Below are 15,726 nucleotides of genomic sequence, written 5' to 3'. Positions count from 1 at the left end.
GCCCTAGGGCCCCAGACCTCATTGTGATGGTCTTGGACATGTGCTCTCCTTCCACTCCCTCTGGGGTATGTGAGAGGAGATGCAAGAAACTGGGAGCCCCAGAGCTGCTCTCCAGCTACCGGCCCTACTCCACCACCCACTCACAACACTTCCAAAGGCTTCCTCCTGCCAAGTGGAGGGGGTGAGAAGTACACCGGCCTCCAGCCTGACTCCCTGATCCCATAGGGCCTACCTGGGGTGCACCTGGGGAGGGATGTGGGAGGGGCTCCCTTTATAGTGTGTCTTGCACAGAGGTGTGCAAAGTTTTTTGGGAAAGGACTCTGGGAAGCCAGGCCAGAGGCCTCTGCAGGGCACTCATGGATAAGAGGGCCATGTCTAGGGTACAGGAGGCTGGGAAGCCTCTGGACTCAGAATCCCAGCCCCATCAGGTACCATCCCCCCCCCCGCAAGAATCTTCCAGGGAAACTGGTTTTGTCATCTGCAACTGCCCTGCTCGCAAACATAGGATGAAGCAGCCACGCCCAGCAGTTTATTTTGGCCCAGCTGCACGGCACCCTAGCTGTCCTGCTAGGTGCCCTGCATGCGTAGCCCCTTGATCAGTTTATGCACTGTCTTGTTGAGGATGCCCCCGTGCACGCCGCGCCGGCCCATGAGCACGAGGAGCACACGCGGGGTGTGGCCCACGCAGACCGCGCGCCCATCCAGCCCTTTAGTGCGTGCGTCCAGAACTCCATCGCCCTCAGATAGCAAGTGGTCGCGGATGACGCAGCAGCGGCGGCCTGCCACGCTCAGGCCTGACTGCAGGAAGGTGCACCGGTCAGGACCTGTGAGCACACCCACCTCTTGCGGTGATATGGCAGCCAGAAGGCCTCCGGGGCGCGATGCCCACACGCAGCGATTGTCCGAGTGACCCACGATGGCCACGTCGTCAATGCGCTGGTCCCGCAGCACCGCACTGATATAGCTTTTCCAGTCTCCCATTCCGGCTCAAAGCGCACCCCTGGCGTCTAGGTGCACCTTCGCGCGATATCTGGCTGTTCCACGTGCCTGGAACCGCGGATACTGTGACGCACGTCGGGCGGAGTTGTGACACTGAGGCATGGCGGTGTCACAGAGAGGCTACGTACACTGGAGAATGTATACGTGGGGTGAGGGGAAGGTGTCGTGAAGTTGTAAAGTTAGCCTAAAAGAGGAAATTGCGGAGCGCCTGGGTGGCTCAGTCGTTAAGGGCCCGCCTTCCGCTCAGGTCATGATCCCAGAGTCGGGGGATGGAGACCCCCAGTCGGGCTCCCTGCTCCGCGAGAAAACTGCTTCTCCCTCTCCCACTCCCTCTGCTTGTGTTCCCTCTCTTGCTGTGTCTCTCTATGTCAAATAAAAAAAAAAAATAAAAAAAAAAAAAAAAAGAGGAAATCACCTAAGTCTAAGCCCCCCCTTGAAAAACTAACTTAATTGGCTCACCAAGCACAGTGTACACGTGGGTTTAAGAACAAAAAGAAAGAGAGCAAGTCTGGACAGCCAGACCTCTCAGCCTGGTAACCATTCAACCCCCAGGATTCCCAGTTTGGTTCATCAGACTCTCCTGGAAATCTGTTAAACAGAGTGCTGGGTCCCAACTCAAAAGAGTTTCTGATTCAGTAGTATGGGAGGCAGCCAGAGAATATGTGTTTCTAACAGGTTTCCCGTTGATGCTGTGGGTGGTGGTCCAGGCACACTTTGAGCCCCACTGCCCTAGTGCAAGTTGGGGGGATGGTGTCTTCCACATTGCCAGCTCTGAGTCCACACCAGTGTTTTAATGTTAAGCCTTTCTGACCATGGTTCTCAGCCTCCACTGCACATGGAATCACCCGGAGAGTTATAAAAACGTACACTACCCATACCATACCTCATCCCTAGAGATACTGACTTAATTGATCTGAAGTGGATCTCAGGCATAGGTTCAGAAAGCTCCCCAGATGATTCTGGTGTACAGTAGAGGTGAGAACCTCTGTTCTATAAACTTCAAATGTTAATAAGTTAGTTTCAAACAAGGAATAATATATGGAATCACCTTGCTCAGGGTTTGGTACACAGTACCACTTAGTAAACATCAATTGGACATGAATCTCTAGATCTTGCTTAAGATTTCAATAGATCCTGTTCCCTGAGGGGTGTGGAGAAGTGCACCGGTTTACTGTCTTGGCATTTCCCATCGGGGCCCCTGCAGAGCTATGCCTCTCAAGCATTTTCAAAAACACTTTATTGAGTGCCTACTCCATGCCTGGCGCCGGGCTGATGGTGCTAAGAGGAATGGAACACCATCCTTGCCGTCCATAATCATGGGCCAGCCACCCTTCCACTCCAGAATCGCCCACGAGGGAAGGATGAGTCCCTGGACGGTCAGGAATTGGTGTGCTCCTGGATCCAGTTCAGGTAGCTGGCCACGTCGGTGTACACACCTGGCTTGTAGCGGTCGCCACAACCCGAACCCCAGCTGATGATACCTCGCAGGATGAGCTGGCTCTCTGAGGCCTCGTCCTCACACACTAGCGGGCCCCCGGAGTCACCCTGGGTCAGGGACACGTGGCTCAGCGCCCTTGATCTGGGGTCTGCACTTGACCGGGTGGAGGAGGGCGTTGAGCCCAATCCGGCCCATAGGCTCACCTGGCAGGCGTCGGTGCCGCCCTCGAGGAAGCCAGCGCAGAGCATGCCGGGGGTAAAAGAGGCTCCGTGCACGTCGGGGGCGGAGCAGCGCTTGGAAGGGATGAGCGGCACCTGCGCTTCCTGCAGGAAGCTGGAATATTCCCCCGCCCCTGCGAACCGAGAGCGCTTTCCTCACACCCCTCGCGACTCTGCTTGCAGCCCACTAATTGGCCTTTATCGCAGCAAGCCCGTGAGGAAGAGAGTTGCTGTTAACACCATTTCATAGACAAGAAAACTGAGACCAGAGAAGAACCGGGATTTGAATGCGCGGGGCGGAGCAAGACTGCTTTGGAACCCCACCCCCACTTCCCACCCAACGACTCAGAACAATGCTCCCCAATTAGTGAACCGACTGCTCCAGCGCCAGGCCGGCATCCTTGTTAGCCCTTGCATCGCAGCGCCCAGAAAGAACCAAGAGAAAGTGTGATTCTCTCTGTACCCCTTAGGAGACTTGGGGACACTGCCCCCCCAGCAGTGAAGCCCAGGCCCTGGCAGGAGGGGACTGCAGAGACAAAAGCCCTGCAAGTCCTCCCAACCCACGAGGTCAACGGCACCTGTCCCTAGTGGTACCAAAACTGCGGGTTTCTCTCGCCTACCCCAGTGGCCAGAGGTGTCCCTGCCGCCCCCAGCCGTTCTGCCTACCCTCGAACTGGTGGCCCCAGCCGGCCACCTCGCAGAGCGCGGCCTCGGGCTCGGTTGAGCTGGTAGCTCCGCTCGGCAGGCACACCGGCTGAACGAAATGCGACGGGAGCGCGCACTGGCCGTCCGCTCTCTCCTGCAGGCGCAGCAGCGCTAACGCAGGCGGGGAGGAGGGTGAGACCCGGGCGCCGAGACTCGGAGCCCTCCCCCTCCTCCCCCCTGGTCGCCGCGGCGGTGCCCCCACGCACCCAGGTCGTGCTGGTAGGTGATGGGCGAGAAGGCCTCGTGCAGGAGGTACGCGCGCACGGCCAGCGTCTGGCACTGCTCACAGCTCTGGTTATGGCGGTCCTGGCCGAGCACCACCGTCAGTTCCTCCGGCGCGGGCCTGCGGGTGGAGGGGGTGCGGGGGGAAGCGCGTTCAGAGCCGGCCACTGCCCTCCTACTCCTGAGCCCCTTGCTGGGTTTCAGCTTACTCTTGGGGGCGCTGGGGAAGGGTGGGGGGAGGTAGGGCAAGGGTTCGGGTGTCGCGCGGAAGCTGAGCACGTAGGAGAGAGGAGCTAGGGTCGCGGGCGGGGCGCCGGGCGGGCGGGGACTCGCCGGTCCTGCAAGCAGTGAGCCGCCGTCAGCACCCAGCAGGAGGCGATGAGGCTGCCGGCGCAGAAACTGTGGCGCCAGTACAGCGCGGCGATGTAGGGGTGCGCCCCGGGCAGGGCCACCAGTCCCCCGACAACGCGGCTCGCCGAGGACAGCCGTTTCCGGAGCCGCTGTCCGCAGCCCGAACTGGGCACTGTGGGAGCAGCCCAGGCTGAGTGCTGGGAGACGCACCAAGGGGTGGAAGGTAGTTCGCGGTGCGCCCTCTGACTTCCCGCCCCTTCCCAGCTACCTGGGGTCAGGGGCTGAGGCATCTGCAATGCTGAAAGCGAGGGCAAGGGAAGGTCCGGGTGCCCAGAGGGGACCCGGGTTGGAGACAGGCTCTGAGGAACCGCCAGGGTTGGGGCCTGGCACTGTGCCAGGCGGCAATATTCCCAGCTCAGCCGATCGCCACTCCACACGAAGCACCACGGGCGGGTGTCATTGTCCGGGTTCCTATAACCACGGGAGGGGGCGCTGTTAAAGCGCGAGGAGCCCCAGAGGGCCCTGGGACAGAGGGGGACGCCCTACCCGCCCCACCCCCACCCAGTGCACCGGCAGAAGGCATGGTTGCCCAGTCCCCAGTTAAGCGCTTGCTCTGCAGTCACTTTCTCATAGGTGGCCTCTGAGGCCCACGGTTGACACCGGGCACCCGAGAGCGCAGTCTCGGCTCTACCGCGGTAGTGAAGCCCGCGGCCGGCGTAGCAGCGCGCCTCGGTGTCTGGGAAGAGAGGAGGCTCCTTGCAGACAGGAAGCGGTATGTTTTCCCACCACCCTCTCAGCCCCTGTCCCCATTCTCCCGACTCCGGCTCCGGGAGCCCTTCCTCCCTGAGGGCGGAGCTTCTGCTTCCCCCAAAATCCCGACTCACCGACGTCGCAGATGCGTCCAGCGTAGCCAGCTGGGCACCGGCACAGGAGGTGGCCCTCCGCCTCTAAGCAGCTGCCCCCGTTGAGGCACGGGTTGGTGCGGCAGGCTGGCAGATGGAGCGCACTGAGCCACCTCTGGGCTCAGAGACACTCCCCCCACCCCCCAGAGAATTCCCCTTTCCTTGGACACACCGCCCGATTTCCTAACAGCTTCTCCTCCCGGCCTTTGGCCTTCCTCTCAGGCCAGTTCCCGAGCCGTCCACTCACCCTGGGTGGCCAGCAGCTTGCAGTGGGCATCAGGACCCTTGCACTGGCACTTGGCCACACCTGCCGGCTCAAGCCTATGCCATATTTCTTTCTCGTGGAAGAACTGGAGAAGCTGAGGCTCAAAGCACTTCTCTGGGGACAGAGGGGTGGGGGCAGTGGTCTCAAGAGAGGCTGGGATCTTGCCAAGTGTCTGGGGATCCGGAGACCTCTTCGGTAGGCCCAGGACTGCCCTGTTTTCCCGGGGCCCCCTCCCCTGGCTTCTCCGTCCCCTTACCTCTCCGGCAGTGCTTCCCAGTGAAGTGTTCTGGACAGATGCAGTGCGGGCCGTGTGGCGTGCTCACACAGGTCCCTCCCTGCTGGCAGGGGCTGTGCTTGCTGCAGTGGTCTGAGAGACGGACACAGTGCAAGGAAGAGTGGGGAGCCTGAGTCAGACAGCCTGGCTCATGGGGGCCAAGTCCCTACCCAAACCTGCTTGTCTTATGACCTTGGCACTCCCGAGTTTCCATGCTTTATTTACTCACCTGCAAAGTGGGGCTACCTTCTCCTAGCTAGAACTTTCCCCTCTGCAGGGAGGGAGGGGTCTGCATGGGCCCAGAATACCAGATGTATAGGGGCTGATGATACCCAGGAGAGTAACTAGTGGGAAGAAGAGGGCTCTGGGCCACCCCAAAGGCTGTGTATAGCACCTTTCACTTTCCTGGGCTCCAGGCAGTATGCCCATTGCTGGTCCTGCTCAAAGTTGGGGGTGGTGGCACACCTGTAGAAAGAGATGAAGCTTCCCTGCTCTGCCCAGGGGACTGGCCCATCCTTCCCTATCAGAGCCCCCTCTCTCCAAGCAGGCTTCCTTGGGCAGAAGGATGGGCAGAATCCATCTCCCACAGGCCCCTGCTCCAACCCCTCCTGGGTAGTCTTACCAGGGCCGGGGGCCAGGCCGGCCTCTGTGGATGCATTTATGGTGCAGTTGCCGGTTGTACCGGAAGGGGAAGTAGCAGGGCTCCCCTGTGACCGTGAGAACTGCAGAGATAACACACGCCCTGATGACGTTCTGCATGCCCCCTGCCCAGGTGCCACCCCTCGGGGTCTGGTTGGAAAATAGAGAGACTCTTGAAAAGATCACTATGCCTTCAAGATGGCTTCCTGCTTAAGAGCTTCAGCTCTGTAATCAGACAGCTGGAGTGGACTCCTGATTTCACCACCTACTCACTGGGTGACCTTGGGCAAGTCTGCCTCCCCCAAGAGTGCTTGCCACAAAGCAGGCACTTAATAAATACTAGCTGAAAGGAGAGGTCACTTGACCACTCTGAGCCTTGGTTTCCTCCTCTGTAAAATGGCAATGATAATAGTATGGTTGACCCTTGAAAAACCCAAGTTTGAATCACACAGGTCTGCTTATAGGTGGATTTTTTTCAATAAATACAGTACTATAAATGTGTTTTCCTTATGATTTTCTTCATAACATTTTCTTTTCTCTAGCTTACTTTATACAATTTATAATACATTTAATGTACAAAATATGTGTTAAGTGTTTACATTATCAGTAAGGCTTCTGGTCAGTAGGCTATAGCAGGCTATTAGTAGTTAAGTTTGGGGGAGTCAAAATTTCTACGTGGATTTTCTACTGCAAGGGAGGGAGGGCATCAGCTCTGCTAACCTTGTTCAAGGGTCAACCATACAGTTGAAAAGTTTCAGTTTTGCAAGATGAAAAAAGTCTGGAAATGGAGGGTGGTGATTTTGCAGGACAATAGAACGTGCTTAATACCACTGACTTGTACACTTAAAAACAACGATAGTAAATTTTATATTACGTATATTTTATAATAAAAATCACTTTTAGTGATGCAGATATAATAGTACAGAAAACATAATTTTAAATGAAAACCAAGTTAAAAACATGTCAAATGTGGTCCTATTTTTGTACAAATATATTTACATATTCATAAAAAAGAAATCTAGAAGGACATGCTCCAAAGTTTGTAGGAATATTTTTTTTAGAAGATAGTGGATTATGGAGGAATTTTTTCTTCTTTTGCATTTCTGTAATTTCTAAAGTTCTTACAATGAAAATATTGCTATTATTTTTTAAAACAGTACCGTTGAACCTCTCTGTTTGCCGCATTTGCAAATCTGCCCTCTTGCGCAAATTTATTTGTAATCCCCAAATCAATTCTCAAGGTGCTTTTATGGTCATTCACGGACATGCACAGAAAGGTGAAAAATGTGAGGTGCCTGAAACACACATCCCCAGCTGAGGTGAAACAAGGTAATGCTCTACCTCTTGTTTCGGCTCTTGTCCTGTAAAGAAGTGTCCTTTTCATGGCCTATTTAGAGCCATACTTTTTTTTTTTTTAAGATTTTATTTATTTATTTGACAGAGAGAGACACAGCGAGAGAGGGAACACAAGCAGGGGGAGTGGGAGAGGGAGAAGCAGGCTTCCCGCCGAGCAGGGAGCCCGATACGGGGCTTGATCCCAGGACCCTGGGATCATGACCTGAGCTGAAGGCAGTCGCTTAATGACTGAGCCACCCAGGCGCCCCTAGAGCCACATTTTTGAAATTGCGTGCTTCTGGTAGATGCTGTTACTGTTGAAAATAGCCCCTAGGGTGCTTGGGTGGCTCAGTCGTTAAGCGTCTGCCTTCGGCTCAGGTCGTGATCCCAGGGTCCTAGGATCGAGCCCCACGTCCAGATCCCTGCTCCACAGGGAGCCTGCTTCTGCCTCTCCCCCTGCTTGTGATCTTTCTTGCTATCTCTGTCACTATCTGTCTCTTTCTATCAAATAAATAAATAAAATCTTAAAAAAAAAAGAAAAAGAAAACGGCCCCTTGATATAGTGTTGATGTTGACATTCCTAAGTGCAAGCAGACTGTGACAGGTGCTACGAGAGTGTTTCTGTGTGAGATAAGCTTTGTGCAGGCATGAGTTATAGTGCTGTTGACCACAGCTTCGGTATTAATGAAGCAACAATATATTAAGGAAGGCATCTTGAAGGAAAAGCACACATAAAACAAGCTTTTATGTTGAGGATTGATGAAAATGTGACTGGAGCTCACAGGAACCTAATCTTATATTTCCTTTAGGAACAGCCATTCAGTATTTGCTAAATCAGTGGTCTCGGTGACTTTACAGAACATGGCAACCAGGAACGACAAGACTTGATGATCTACTTCAGAGGAGTGTTGTGAAGCTTACATGAGACAATGTCTATTGAACACTTAGCACAGAGTCTGGCACGTAGTATGCGCTCAGTAAGCATTAGCTGCTATTTTGTTGTTAAAGGCACAGTGGCACTTGCTGGGGGCCAAACCAGGAACAGGAGTAAAGGAGGAGAGAGGAGTCTTAGATGGAAGTTTAAGATGTCAATGGGATGGGGGCGCCTGGGTGGCTCAGTCATTAAGCGTCTGCCTTCAGCTCAGGTCATGATCCCAGGGTCCTGGGATCGAGCCCCGCATCGGGCTCCCTGCTCCGCGGGGAGCCTGCTTCTCCCTCTCCCACTCCCCCTGCTTGTGTTCCCTCTCTGGCTGTGTCTCTCTGTCAAATAAAAAAAAAAAAAAAAGATGTCAATGGGTTGGACAGAGAGGAGGAGGAACTCAAGTAGGTGGTCAGGCAAGGGCAGGGCACCCAGGTTGGCTTGGGCAAGAGAGAGGAAAGCAGTTTGGAAGGCTGAGGAGAGGAGGCAGAGGCTGGCAGGGGGGGCCCTAGTGCCATGCTGAGGGGCTGGGCCTGGCCTCAGTAAACCAGGCTTCTCAGGGAAAGGTCACAGTAGTTCACAATTCTAGGCAAATATTGAGTGCCTGGAAGAATGAAGGCAATGGGGAGCTGTGGCATGGCTTGAGGAGGGGGGAGATGCAGACATCCCCCATTCAAAAGGGAGCTTGGTAAATAAAAGCTAGTAGAGTTTAATCATTTACCATGCCGCAGTCTGTGGGCTGAGTACTTCACATGGATTAACTCATTTCTCGTCTACAACCCTAAGAGGTTTTACTATTACCAGCCTTTATGGTTGGGGAAATTGAAGCTTAGAGAGGTCAAGTCACTTGCCCAGAGTCACCCAGCACGTAAGTGATGAAGCCAGGATTCAGAGGCATTAAAGCTCCAGAGCCCTGCCCTGATCCTTCCTTGTCCATCAGGGGCCCTGACCTCTGTGTGGTATGACTGGTGCCCACTGTGAGAAGTACTGAGGGAGTGGGAAGAAGAGGAGAGGCTAGGGAAATGAAAGGAGACTGGCAGGCACTGGCCTGGGCACTCAGATACAGCTCAAGCCCTGCCCTCAAGGAACACACAGTTCACTATCACTCTGGGTCCCCAGTGCCCATGGGCACCAGCCCTGGCGCACAGTGGACACTCTGGTCTGAATGCCAGCCAAAGTGGGGACAAAGTGAAGAGTACCCAGGATTCCTCCCCTTGCTCCAAGGGCCCCAAATCGCCATCTGCACACTCCCCACCATACTCATTCCCACCCAAGGGTCTCTTAGGAGGTGCAGCCAGGGTACTTACCCACTGTGTGTTCATCCATTCTGTGCTTATGCTCCTTGGGGGCTTTCCAAGGTGGAATCTACAAGGGAGAGAGGAGGGCAGGGAATTTTCCCAGAAATCGTAGCTTGCCTCTGATCCCATGCCAGTTCTCAGCTTCCTCTCACATCTCAGAAATGCAGAAATTTCCGGGCGCCTGGGTGGCTCAGTTGGTTGGGCGACTGCCTTCGGCTCGGGTCACGATCCTGGAGTCCCGGGATCGGGTCCCGCATCGGGCTCCCTGCTCGGCGGGGAGTCTACTTCTCCCTCTGACCCTCCCTCCTCTCATGCGCACTCTCTCTCTCTCATTCTCTCTCTCAAATAAATAAATAAAATCTTTTAAAAAGAATGCAGAAATTTCCTCAGAAGACCTAGACCCTTCCTCTTCCCTTTGACTCCTTAAGGTCCCCTCCGCCAGAAATGAAGGCCATGTCCTCATATCCACCAGCACTGGCTGTCTCTCTCTCTCTCTCTCTCTCCTCCACCTGGGCCTTATGGGTTACTCTTGCCTTTCCAAACAGGCCTTCCAGGTGCCCAGACCGACAGGACAAGAGCAGAGGCCAAGGCTGTGATAGGGACGCCCAGGGCCAACCCAGGACAGTCCTCCTGGTTCCCGAAGCCCTCACCAAAAGTGCTGACTCCAGGCTTGCCAGCAGGGACCCCAGGAACAGCAGAGCCCTCATGGTGTCTGTCGGTTAGTCCAGCTGCTTGCCCAGGAGTCCAGATCAATAGATTGGTCAAAGGTCCCTGAGTCCTGGGAAGCAGAGATGGGTCAAGCTGCCCTCCTGGGCCTGGCAGGGCTCAGGCTGTTTGTGGAAAGCCAAGCAGAGCAGCTCCCCGGCTAGGCCGCCGAGGGCAGAGGAGTTGGGATTTAGAGTGTGTGGACAGAATGATGAGGAGCAGGTCTCCCCATCTCTTTCACAGATAGTGGGACTGGAAGCAAGAAGAGGGATTTTATGTTTCAGGTCCTCCTGAGGGGAAGTTAAGGAAATCCAAAAGAGGTTTCCTACTTCAGGGATCTTAGAGTCCATGGGAAATATATTCATATTCTGTTGCTGCCTAAAATTGACCACAAACTTTGCAGCTTAAAACAATACCCATTTATTCACAAATCTATAGGTCCAAAGTCTGGCACTGTGACTGGGCTTTCTGCTCAGGGTATCACGAAACTGATCAAGGCCAAGTTCTCTGGAAGGTCTGGGGAAAAATCCACTTCCAAGGTCATTCAGATCATTGGCAGAATTCAGTTCCTTGCATTTGTAGGACTGAAATCCCAGTTTCTTGGCAGGCTGTCAGCCAGGGGCCAGCCTCAGGTCCGAGAAGCTGCTTGTATTTTTGCCATGTGGCCCCCTCTATCTTCCAAGTCAGCAACAGAGAATCTCCCCCATGTTGACTCTCTCTCACCCTTTGAATCTCCTTTGCCAGTCAGAACCCCATTCCATTTCCGGGCTCACCTGATTAGGTCAGGCCCACCAAGGATAATCTCATTTTAAGGTCAGTTTATTTGGTACCTTCATTACATTTTCAGTATTCTTCTATAGAACATCTAGATTAGTGTTGTATTGAGTAACTAGGAGAAGGTATGCATACACCACGGATCCTCAGGACCATCTTAGAATTCTACCTACCACAGAAAGGGAGCCAAGAAAGTAAATAATCCCATGAGAAAAATGCTAAACCAAGAGCTACTACTAAGATGTGCAGTCGGAGCACAAGGGAGGGAGATGGGGTGACATTATTGTTTCTCCTGCCCAAAAACCATTTACCATGGTTCAGTAGTGACACCCTGATTTTTCCTTTGGGAACCACTCTTCCTTCATCCTCTCTGTGAGTCTCTAGTGCTTCCAGCTCTACCCTCAGTTCTAGGGCTGGGCTTGTGACCTAGGTTTGGCCAATCAGAGCATGGTAACTCTAGACCACAGCTGTTAGTTCGGGGATAAGCGTATACATGTGTGGCCCATCAGAGTCAGCCTTGGGACTTTTGCCAGGACTTTTGGGAAAAAGACACTTTCTTCCCACTGGTGTCACCAGGAATGCAAGCCTGGAGATGTTGGTGGCCATCTTTGTCACCGCTTGGGGAGAGCCAGCCTGAGAACGAAGCCTACACACAGGAAAAGCAAAACAAACAGGGAAGGAAAGATGGAGGGATGCTGTGGGAGTCAGATGTTCCCTGTTGATCCTCACCTCCTGGGATGCATGCCTTTGTATAGTCTTTTCCCACACTAAGTCAGAGTCAGAGCTGTTCTTTGTGTCCAATAGAATATGGTAGAAGCCCAGGTCATAAAAAGGATTGCAGTTTCTGCCTTGGTTTCTTGGATTGCTCACTCTGGGAGAAGCAGCTACCATGTTGTGAGAATACTCAAGCAACCCTTCAGAGAGGCCCATGTGAGGAAAAGTAAAATCACCTGCCAACAACCAAAACCAGTTTGAATGGGCCACTTTGGAAGTAGACAGTGCAGCCGCAACAACATCTGGCCTGCAACCTCATGGGAGAGAACGATTCAGCTAAGTTGCTTCCGAATTCCTTTTTTTTTTTTTTTTTTAGGTATAATTGATTCTTGAACTTCAGAAATAGTGAGAAATGATAATTGATTGTTGTTGTTTTAAGCCATAAGTGTTAGGGTGATTTGTTACCCAGCATTTGATAACTACTACAGATGGATTGATTCCTAATGACTTACCCCATCCCTCAGCTGAGGCAGGAGTGGGAATGTGATCCATACCTGGCCAATCAGAACACTGCCTCTCTCTGTCCTCAGTGATTGGTTCAAAATGAACACCTGACCCAAATCAAACCAATCAGAGGCAGCCCCAGGATTTTTGCTGGAATCTTCAAGGTAGAGGCTTTCTCCTTCCATAGAAGTTGCCTTATTGGTAAGAAGTGAGCATGGGGCTGCTGACAGCCATCTTTAACATCTCAGACAGTAAACCTGCCTGGGAATAAAGACAATGCAGATTAAAAGCAAAGTCAGAATATGGGAAAGACAAATTTTAAACGATACTATTTGAGACCTGGGATCCAAAGACACATAAAGTCAGAACTACCACCTCTTCTTTTCAGTTACTTGAACCAATAAATTCCCTTTTTTTGCCTAAGCCAGTTTTAGTTGTAACCAGAAGTCCTAACTGATGCAAGACTTCATGTATTGTTACCAGGAAGTTCCTAAAACAAAACAAAACAAAACAAAAACCCTCATGATCACTCTGAAAGTCAATAGCTTAAAGTAGGGAAATAATGACTTTAGAAGCAGGAACTGGAAGAAAAAACCAGCAGTGAACTTGAATCAGGAAACCTTCAATTCCATCTTGGCCACTGACCCCCCCCCCCAGTGTGACCATGGGTCAGGGGCTCAGCTTCTACGAACCTTTTTTTGTTTTAATTCAAGTTATTTAACATATAGTATAGTATTGGTTTTAGGAGTAGAATTTAGTGATTCACCGCTTATGTATAACATTCAGTGCTCATCACAAGTGCCCTCCTTAATGCCCCTCACTCATTTGGCTCATCACCCCACCCACCTTCCCTCCAGCAACCCTGTTTGTTCTCTATTGTTAGGAGTCTCTTATGATTTGCCTCCCTCTCTGTTTTTATCTTATTTTATTTTTCCTTCCCTTCCCCTACGTTCATCTGTTTTGTTTCTTAAATTACACATGAGTGAAATCATATAGTATTTATGGTATTTGTCTTTCTCTGACTGGCTTATTTTGCTTAGCCTAATACACTCTAGTTCCATCCACGTTGTTGCAAATGGCAAGCTTTCATTCTTTTTTGTTTTTAAAGGTTTTATTTATTCATTTGACGGAGAGAGACACAGCAAGAGAGGGAACACAAGCAGGGAGAGTGGGAGAGGGAGAAGCAGGCTTCCCGCTGAGCAGGGAGCCTGATGCTGGGCTCGATCCCAGGACCCTGGAATCATGACCGGAGCCGAAGGCAGATGCCTAACGAGTGAGCCACCCAGGCGCCCCACGCTTTCATTCTTTTTGATGGCTGAGTAATATTCGTGTGTGTGTGTGTGTGTGTGTGTTTGCGTATCTCATTTTTTTTTTTTTTTTTTTAGAGAGGGAGAGAAAGAAAAAAGAGGGGCAGAAGGAGAGGGAGAGAGAGAACCTTAAGCAGGCTCCACGCCCAGCAGGTAGCCTGATACAAGGCTCAATCTCGTGACCCTGAGATCATGACCTGAGCCAAAATCAGGAGTTGGAGGCTTAACCAACTGAGCCCCCTGGGCGCCCCCACATCTTCTTTATCCATTCATCAGTCGATGGACATTTGGGCTCTTTCCATAATTTGTCAGCCTCTATGAACCTTAATTGCCACACCTCTCTAGGGAGGGAGGAGTACTCACACTGGCCAGCTTGTTGAGATAGCTGAATGGGGATGCATTTGAAAGGCCAGAGCCTGGGGGCACCTGGGTGGTGTAGTCCTTAAGTGTCTGATGCTTGGTTCCCGCTCAGGGTCCTCAGGGTCCTGATCTCGGTGGAGGCTGCTTAAGACTCTCCCTCTCCTTCTGCCTCCCCCCGCAACCCCGCATTCTCTCAAATAAATAAATAAGTCTTTAAAAAAGAAAGGAAGAATGAACCAGAGCCTGGCGTATGGTTAGGACTCAATCTACAGAAATTTGCAAAGAAACTTTCCCATATAGACGCACTTCCCTTTCTCAGTAATTTCTACACATCTGCCCCAGTTCTCCCTGCACATCTGGGTGTCTTCCAACAACTCTGGACTAGAGCAGAAAGGCACCATCTTCTTGCCCTGGCTTCTGTCTTTGTACAGTTGGGGCATGGGTCTATGGGATGAGAAGTCGGAAGCCATCAAGTTCCTGCTCACAAATGTATGGATACCCACACACAACACCCCACTTCTCTCCAGCAGAGACTTGGGGCATACATTTCAAGAGGTGGCAGAACTGCCTGTTCAAAGACAAGTTTAGGGGATCAGAAGGGTACTCAAGCCTACCATCCTTCACTCCTCCTCAGCTGGTGGCACCATTTTTCTCCCAGTTATTCAGGGGCTGTCACCATGGAACCTTTGTACAAATGGAAGCCACTCCTTCCTCCAGACTAGTGCTATCTGGCAGAACTTTCTGTGATGATGGAAATAGTCTCTGTATTGTCCAATACGGTAGCCACACATGGCTATTGGGTCTCCTCAAATGTCACACCTTGAGACCATTCCCGCCTCACCCTTTAGTATTTTGTCTTAACGTCTCGATAGCACTTATCACTCTCTGAGACCATCCTGTTTGTTTGATTATTTATAGGACCAACCCTTACCACCCTTCTAGCATGTAGGCAGAGAGCTTGGTTATCTTCCTGACACCATTCTATTCCCCAGCACCTGATTCAATACCTGGCACAAAGCTAGTGCTCTGTATTTTTGGATGAATGAATGGATAGGGATCAGAGAAACCTGTCGGCTCCGCCTTACTCTTGCTCGCGGAGTTTGGGCAAGCCTCCGTTTTCTGTCGTGTGAAGTGGGAGTGGAGGGAGTACGATGTTGGCTTTGTTTTCTTCCAAGCTTCTGGCCTCTAGCCAGCCGCTGGACTTCTGACACTGCTGCCCTCCACCTGTAGAATGGGTGCGAGCTCACCCCAACGTCTCCGGTGGGAGCGCTGCCTTATAAGGCAGCAGAGCCGAGGGCGGGCGAGGCCGTGTGGGTGGAGAGAAATCACAACATCCGGCTGCGGGGGCAGGGCGGGGGCTGGAGGCCGAGGAGCCGCTGGGGAGGCCAACCACCTCCTCTGGACCTCTCCCCGCTTCTGATGTGCGCTCTCCAGAACGAGCCAAACCAAAGGAATACGGCTGAACACATGTCTCAAAATAGTTCGCAGTCGGCCCGCCGGAGACCCAAGACAGCAAGTGCATCCCCTACAAACCTTAGAAAAGCCAAGGCTAGTCAAAAGGACCCGGGCCGCACCCCCATCTGATGGCCCAGTTAAAGTGCAGCGATGAAAATGACTGACGCTCCTTTTGTCCAATTAAACATCCGCCCTCCAGGGCGTGACCCAGAGGACCCACCTCAGTTGTCCCAGCAGAGGGCTCGGCCCTAATTGGCAGTTCGCTATCCTACGAAGGCCCAGCAATTCGAACCGAGGGGCTGAACCCCACCTCAGACCAACCAGGAAGGGGTGACGTATTAG

General features: G+C 52.4%; 2 protein-coding genes across 16 annotated transcripts; both read right to left on the bottom strand.

Annotated features, from left to right (window-relative positions):
• Positions 1-516: 516 nt before the first annotated feature.
• PFN3 (profilin 3) lies at positions 517-985 on the bottom strand. Its single transcript, XM_073889530.1, has one exon. The coding sequence runs from the start codon at positions 979-981 to the stop codon at positions 568-570; it is 414 nt and encodes a 137-aa protein (XP_073745631.1). The 5' UTR covers positions 982-985; the 3' UTR covers positions 517-567.
• Positions 986-994: 9 nt separating this feature from the next.
• F12 (coagulation factor XII) lies at positions 995-15,457 on the bottom strand. 15 transcript variants are annotated; one of them, XM_073889474.1, is made up of 17 exons: positions 15,015-15,451; positions 12,313-12,523; positions 11,774-11,994; positions 10,216-10,343; positions 9,575-9,632; positions 5,997-6,096; positions 5,769-5,839; positions 5,357-5,467; positions 5,083-5,214; positions 4,818-4,922; positions 4,504-4,669; positions 4,202-4,404; positions 3,916-4,105; positions 3,567-3,703; positions 3,322-3,471; positions 2,641-2,789; positions 2,220-2,544 (listed from the first exon to the last, which is right to left on the bottom strand). In XM_073889474.1, exons 4-17 carry the CDS (start codon positions 10,270-10,272, stop codon positions 2,377-2,379), a joined length of 1,797 nt encoding a protein of 598 aa, XP_073745575.1. In that variant the 5' UTR covers positions 10,273-10,343; positions 11,774-11,994; positions 12,313-12,523; positions 15,015-15,451; the 3' UTR covers positions 2,220-2,376. The 15 variants fall into 15 exon arrangements, 14 of the variants coding, with proteins under 14 accessions (XP_073745568.1, XP_073745571.1, XP_073745599.1 ...); XM_073889455.1 differs by having other exon boundaries at positions 3,916-4,404; positions 12,271-12,523; positions 15,015-15,457; XM_025866943.2 differs by having other exon boundaries at positions 3,916-4,404; positions 15,015-15,457.
• Positions 15,458-15,726: the final 269 nt, after the last annotated feature.

This window comes from Callorhinus ursinus, unplaced genomic scaffold (assembly GCF_003265705.2).
Source record: "Callorhinus ursinus isolate GAN/ISIS: 27379988/994484 unplaced genomic scaffold, GSC_fseal_2.0 scaffold3, whole genome shotgun sequence".
NCBI lineage: Eukaryota > Metazoa > Chordata > Mammalia > Carnivora > Otariidae > Callorhinus > Callorhinus ursinus.
This window is presented reverse-complemented; position numbering and strand designations above follow the sequence as displayed.

What these genes read in the sequence shown, in the direction of transcription:
- PFN3 (XM_073889530.1), bottom strand. Translation starts at nt 981, where the DNA reads ATGGGAGACTGGAAAAGCTATATCAGTGCGGTGCTGCGGGACCAGCGC.
- F12 (XM_073889455.1), bottom strand. Translation starts at nt 10,272, where the DNA reads ATGAGGGCTCTGCTGTTCCTGGGGTCCCTGCTGGCAAGCCTGGAGTCA. An exon ending in CAAGCTGCTGGCCACCCAGG is followed by an intron (nt 4,923 to 5,082) that starts GTGAGTGGACGG and finishes TCCATCTGCCAG; the next exon opens with CCTGCCGCACCAACCCGTGC. An exon ending in GCGGCACCGACGCCTGCCAG is followed by an intron (nt 2,545 to 2,640) that starts GTGAGCCTATGG and finishes TCCCTGACCCAG; the next exon opens with GGTGACTCCGGGGGCCCGCT.